The sequence below is a fragment of the Rhynchophorus ferrugineus genome, unplaced genomic scaffold (genome assembly GCF_030347505.1).
Source record: "Rhynchophorus ferrugineus isolate W39M unplaced genomic scaffold, kcgeb_rfMv2 rfM2, whole genome shotgun sequence".
In the NCBI taxonomy this organism is placed as follows: domain Eukaryota; kingdom Metazoa; phylum Arthropoda; class Insecta; order Coleoptera; family Curculionidae; genus Rhynchophorus; species Rhynchophorus ferrugineus.
In genome coordinates this window covers 23,550,617-23,557,560 of record NW_027472581.1, presented here as the reverse complement: position 1 = coordinate 23,557,560, position 6,944 = coordinate 23,550,617, and the positions used below count along the sequence as shown (strand labels likewise).

The 6,944-nt window shown below is 31.3% G+C and overlaps 1 protein-coding gene across 1 annotated transcript; it reads right to left on the bottom strand.

Moving 5' to 3' along the window:
* Nucleotides 1–841: 841 nt before the first annotated feature.
* LOC143190934 (uncharacterized) lies at nt 842–1,506 on the bottom strand. The gene is made up of 3 exons (XM_076395546.1): nt 1,339–1,506; nt 1,107–1,278; nt 842–1,055 (listed from the first exon to the last, which is right to left on the bottom strand). Exons 1-3 carry the CDS (start codon nt 1,390–1,392, stop codon nt 958–960), a joined length of 324 nt encoding a protein of 107 aa, XP_076251661.1. The 5' UTR covers nt 1,393–1,506; the 3' UTR covers nt 842–957.
* Between the last annotated feature and the right edge of the window lie 5,438 nt (nt 1,507–6,944).

The following is a 6,944-nucleotide window of genomic DNA, read 5'->3' as shown; positions in this document are numbered from 1 at the left end:
TTTATTTTAGTATTATGGTACATCTAATACATATATTATCCAAGGACTTAAAACTACAATTAAGAACACGGGTATAATAGTTTGTAGGTTAGATTTGTTTTGTTTATTTTCAGCTCTTTTTCTACACCATCCATGAGGTAGAATTTCTAGGCGTTTTTTTAATAAAAAATTTAACAATTAATCAACAATTGAATATCTGAGAAACGTATTTTACTTTCATTCGAGAGTATATTTATTTTTACGTTTAGCTCTTGTTTCCTTCGATGGGGTGTTTACTTGGCAAGTCATCTTGATACTACTGTATTTTTATTTTTTCTACTACTACCTGTGTATACCATTCTTGATAAAATTAATCACTGAATTCTCTCTAATATATTTGCCATATCTATAAAACAGTTAGTATTCATTCACTCCTTATATATTCTAAGCTTATGTTTAATTTTTAACAATTACAATCATATGTGCACACACAAACCTTTCACGCCCTACAATACCATTTTCTATAGTTATATTCAATTAATTATGTGCATAATTCCAGCTGTTTCAACTCTCATCATTCTGTGTCAGAAATTTACAGCATTGTACAGCATTATCACATATCTTGAAAGTTTCTTTCAGTCATTTTCACTTTACGACTCACTGTCCAATTCAATCACTAGACTGTTAATTTCTAATCTGTCTAAAACATGTTAACGATTCCACCATTTATCAATTACTTCCTTTGTATGTCTTATCGCGTTCATCCAAACCGAAGGTGTTTGACACTGCTTCCTTCCACATATCCAAACAGTTTTTGATGGAATATCCTTCTCAACCAATATATCTGCAATTAACTATTAATAAATATAATGACCAACAAAACCCAATTGAATATTATTTTATACCATTAATTGAATTCTTTTTAAGGTAATGTCTGGAAGTTCCATTAAACCTTTCCGAGGGTTATCTTTACACCATTTAAACCCTATATTCTGTAGGAGTGTATGAAAGGGAAAGGGTCAAAAAGCTGCATGTCCCAATTTTTTTATGTATACTTTCCAGGGAGACAATTTTCTCTAAAATAATTTTATTAAATTATGTTTATAGCGATAAAATAGTTTGTGTACTTATGGTCTTATACATTTCGTCTATTTGGTCTCGAATAGAGCCAATGTCAAGATTCGTCATCCACTTTGTATGTAGACGGGTTTTCTTAGGTGAATCTAGCGTATTATTTTTCATTTTGTAAGCGATGTTACTCACAGTACCCACAGTAGTATTTAAGACGGCAGGAACCCACTAAAAACATTTTTAATAAAATTAGAGGGACTTATATTATTTAATATCATCAATAATTACCTCCATTAAAGCCGCAATCAATTTGTGACCTTGAATATACATTGTTTTCGGCATTTTCAAACAAAGTAATATGATATATTACGGAACGACTTAAAATTTATTAATATAAAGGGCTAAAATAATGTTTGCCGGTTTATAACCTGTAATAATTATAACTAATATTTTGAATAATTTAGCGTACATCTGACAACCGGACGGCGACCAGCTGTCAGACGTATGCAAAATTCTTGAAAACAAAAGTGATAAGAGGTTTTAACCATTTCCTATAAATTATTGCGGCTGTATAATTAACTGTAGTTTTTAGATATAATATAATGTTAAAATAAATTATATTTGATAATATTTTTGTTCAATTAGTTTATTTGGATTAGAATTTTTTTTACCAAAGCCAAACTGAATTAAAACTCATAGTTGATGCTGCAAAATGGTAATGTTTCAACGTCACAAATATCCACGACGTACTATAAAAAAAATTTTGTATAGGCTATAGGTGTAAGTGCAGTACTGCGAAAAATTAGACTCAAATCGTCATTAGATTGATTTAAACTGAACTGACAAACTAAATATATATTAAGTTTGGATAAATAAGATAAAACACTGTGTAATATAACTTAGAATATATACTAGTTTACTCAATAAATTTTGTTATTCGACAAGAATATATTATTTGTTAATATATTTTAAAGAATAGTTTACTAAATTTAAGTACTACTTTTCCGAAATTTTATAATTTAAAAGATTCATGCTTATCTATGGCTTGAGTAATATGTTTTTATATCCACCTAATAATGACAGTAATATGAGTTTAGTGTTTTAACATATTCAAACATAACTTTTTTTCAATACACTTAATCTACATATAAGGCAACTGATTAAATACTTTGATCTTAATACTGTTTGGTAGTGTTACGATATTACCCGAAACGTTATCTATAATGGAATATTTTAAATAACGCAATATTAATGATACTGTTTACTCATTTAATAGCTAACTAATAAGGTAGTGTCAATCAATTGATCGCTCAAAATATTTTAATTTATTATTTCTAAATAGCCATCAATGTAGGTCAATAACATACTTGATTAATTGATAAATTTATCCTCTGTGGTTTCATAAAAATAGCGAATCCAGTTCTTGGTACCACCATTGAATTCTGAGATTCAGAAAAATGATTTTAAGTTCATTAGATTAAAGAAATTTTTTTTGCTGTTACTGTTGCAGTTTAAAACGAGAATACAAATTAATTCAGCATTATATTAGGCGCTTGCATGAATGTTTATCAGTCATGGCAGTTGGTGAAAAGACGATATATAAACGTAAACAACTATTAAAAAACTCAGCTTTTAAATTTGATGGTTTAATATTTATCTGCATAAAATAACATTATTCTTATTAGAATTATTAAGTTATTCAGATTATACAGCTGATTCATAAATTTGTTTCATTTGAAGAAATCTGCGGATGTGAATGACAATGAAAGGTGTAAAGGGCGAAAAGATCCGAAGCCAATGAATTGACAGACTTTGTGGAAAAGGAACGAACAACTTTTAGACAACTTACCTTTTGATAAATGTTTTCAGATGTTTACTTGCAATGAAAAACTTCCATAAGTAGTGAAAATGGTGTCAACATTGCATTTTCATTGCTACCCAGAGAAAAAAAAAGAGATTTCTATGACACACTGGCATTGAAAACCGTACCTGCTGTAATATCCTAAATACAAAAATCATGAGTTAACCCAGTTAAAGCCAAATGAATCGAAGGGCGAAAATATCTCGATGATTGAATTGCTGTCAGACCAACATAGTTCTTTCAACAAGGCAACCTTGATGTTTCTAGAATAATTGGAAAGTTTGAGAAATGGGGTTGCAAAAGACGATTCAAAATATTTAAATTAGACATAACAGGTCAACTGAAAAGTACCCGGCGTACCATAGCAAAACACATTTTTTTGGCAAAATTAGACTAGAATAAAATAGACCTCAGTTTCGGCGATCACCTCTTCATTCGACGAAAATTTCTTCCCAGCGAGTATTCTTTTGAGATCTGAGAACAGGATATAGTCGCTGGGGGCGAGATCTGGAGAATACCGTGGATGGGGAAACAATTCGAAACCCAATTCATGAAATTTTACAATCGTTTTCACAAATTTGTGAGACGGTGCATTATCTTGGTGAAGCAGCACTTTCTTTTTCTTGAAATGCGGCCGTTTCTCGGAGATTTCGTCCTTCGAACGGTCCAATAATGCTACATAATAGTTGCTGTTGATCGTCCTTCCATCCTCAAGGTAGTCAATGAAAATTATTCCATGCGCATCCCAAAATACAGACGCCATAAACTTGCCAGCCTTCTGTTGAATTTTTCCACGCATTGGAGCGGGTTCATCATGTGCAGTTCACCCAGATGACTGTCGATTGGATTTCAGAGTGAAATAATAGAGCCACGTTTCATCCATTGTAATATATCGATGCAAAAACCCGTGTTTATTACGCTTGATCATCTTCAAACACTGCTTCGAATCATCAACTCGTCGTTATCTTTGGTTAAAAGTGAGCTCGCTCGGCACCCACTTTGCACAGACCTTTCTCATACCCAAATATTCGTAAATGATTTGATATACACTTGAAATCTTTAGAGAGTCTGATATTTCATTCAGTTTCAATTTACGATCATTCAAAATCATTTTGTTAATTTTTTAATGTTTTCGTCCGTAACAACCTCTTTTCACCCTCTTTGATGCTCATCTCACCACATTTAAACTTAGCATACCAATCCTTGATGGTTGATTTTCCTGGAGCAGTATCCGGACACTCGGCATCAAGCCAAGTTTTTGCTTCAACAGATTTTTTTCACTTCAAAAATCAATACTTTATCAACACGCGAAATTTCTTTTTATCCATTTTTTTTTCACAATAATAAAAGTTGTTTCACTCAAAATGCTATAATTCACAAACTAATAATCCGACAACTGCCGAATGTATACACTCAACTTTTGAGGGTTAGAGTTAACTAAAAACATATGGGTTTAATTCTAGTAGTGCCGTCTATGTGCCAGGCCGGGAACTTTTCAATTAACCTGTTAAAAGAATCAAGTGAGTAACAAATTGACAACAATCAGAAAATCTTCTTTGCAGAAAATTTAGAAGGGTATTTAGAAAATAAAATATTTTAATTTTTGATGCTTTATAACTTGATCAATAATTATGATTGCATTTTTTTTCTAACGTTTCCAATAAAAAGTATTGGTGTGATATTTTGATACGGTATTTTTATTCTATATCCAGAGATTGGTATAAATTCATAATGGCTGTAATGCTAAGGCATACAAACTTATATGAAAACTAACTGAATACAAAACCATTGGAAGTTAATGGTACGATTGTTTCAAAAAAGCATGAAAATATTCATTGCTTCACATGATTGAGAACACTTTTATTAATAAACGAGTAAGAAAACCCCTACGTCAAGGTAAGCTATGAGTACTTTGTTAAAGTTGGCCAAATTAACCAAAACCATTAAAAGAGATAGTATTTGAGTTTAGCATTGAAGGGATATACTAATAATATAAAAGTAATTTTGCAACGTGATTTTTAAAAGTCTTTCTTGACTGATTACATTTAAACAAAGTAAATAAAATCTTATATAATATAATAATATAATATAAAAACGAGACTTTGCTGTTACATAACTTCAAAAGATGCTGCATTAATTCTCATAAAAATCAGCTAATGCTAAAACCCAGATTTGGTAATAGTATATAATCTCGAAGGTTTTATTAAAAAAAAGAATAAATTATTTCGATAAAATCAACTGTTCGGAGTGCATTTAAAGATTGTAGAATTTCGTTAACATGCAAATTAATTTAGATATTCATAGAACGTAGAAGATTATACATAAGAACTGTTCAGCTATATGTTCACGTTGAAAAATAATAAAAGTTCACTCAAAAAATAAGATAAAACAATTTCTTTCAATATTCAGCAGTTTGTATAATAATAATAATTTAGTGTCGGCTTGGTGGCGCAGTGCTAAAGGCGACATGTCGGTCCTCCTACTGTTGCGATAGTCGCGGGCGGGAATCCTGCTGGGGATGGTCGTAAATTTATGTTTGTGATTGTTTAACATTTGTAATTGTCCTTAGGCAAAGTACAAAATCGGACAATGAAAATGATCCCAGTCACGCCAGTAACCAGGCTGGGTAAGACCGGGTGTCATCTGAGGTGATCTCCTAGTTGGTCACTCGCAGTCGGTAGGCTAATGCTGAGGATCGTGGTTCGGAGCCCACGTTAAACAGTACGTCCAATCCAGATAAATACTCGTTGGTAAAAAGGAGGCTTTAAAATTTTTAAAAATAATGAAATATACAATACCGGCTAAAATCATGAATTACTAGATTAGTATTACTGTAATTATATACATAGGACCAAAAATTGACTTGTTATGATAGTTTAGAGGATCTGTCAAAAATGTTTCTTTAAAAAGTATATAACATATAATAACAATAATTTGTATATCTGTAAACTTAGAGATGAAAAAAAACTTTGTTGAAAATAGAGATTAAAAAATGACCGACAAAGATGATTTTGCATAATTTTTCAATTTCATCCCAACTTAGTATATGTTCAAAGGTAAAACTATATATTTCTCATAGCGGGCGTTTAACACTCTATAACGCGCATAAAGTAAATAAACACACGGCCCATCGTATATAAGAATAGAGTATCCGTGTAATTATAAAGCTGCTTGTTACTATTACTTTTGCAAAACGTTAAATTAAATTTAGTGTTGGCTTTTATAGTGCATCGTAAAATATGTCTGTACACAAGGGACACATAACCTTTTTTCCCAATTAGTAAAAATAGACCAAACACGTGTTTATTGGAGGATTGCGTCATTTCACTCTTGCTACGTCGAGTTTGCCCAGCTTCCAGTAAATGTAAGTGTGGAAACTCCGAGGTGTTTCGGTAATTTAAGGCCAAGTGGATGACGTCGAGTAGCTAATTTAAGACAAGTTAGTTTACTGTTGTCTCTAACACTAGAGATACAACAAAGAAAATTTGTTCAAGTCTAGTTACATGGTTACGTAAATAAAGTTACATGTTACAGGCGCAAGCAACGTCCACTTAAAATTACATATGGTAACGTCAACGTAGCAAGCAATAATTAAAGTATGTCTTTTGTACCAAAGTTTCGAAACTTAAATCTGTTATTTGGAGTATATTTTGGACAATCGTAAGCTAACTGTATGTATCGAATATGTGACAAACATTGAAGATAACTTATTTCACTGAAAATCAATTTTTCAATGCGTGGTATTTGAAATATTACTTTTTTTATGCATTAGCTAAATTCGTTTTCTAAAGATAGTTCTGAGTGTTATATTAGATGATTGCATGTATTGTTGCATCAATTTTTTTGCAATTTGAAAAGGCATTTACTGAGAAAAATTAGTATAATCTTCTTATATATATTAATCGGTTTAGCGAAAAGGTTGTTTCCCTTTTTGTGGAAAACGGGGGCACCTGGAAACGTAAAATTTCACACGGTTGAAGTTTATATCGAGGAAGAATAAGCCTAATAATTTTTGTCTAATATTTTTGTGTAA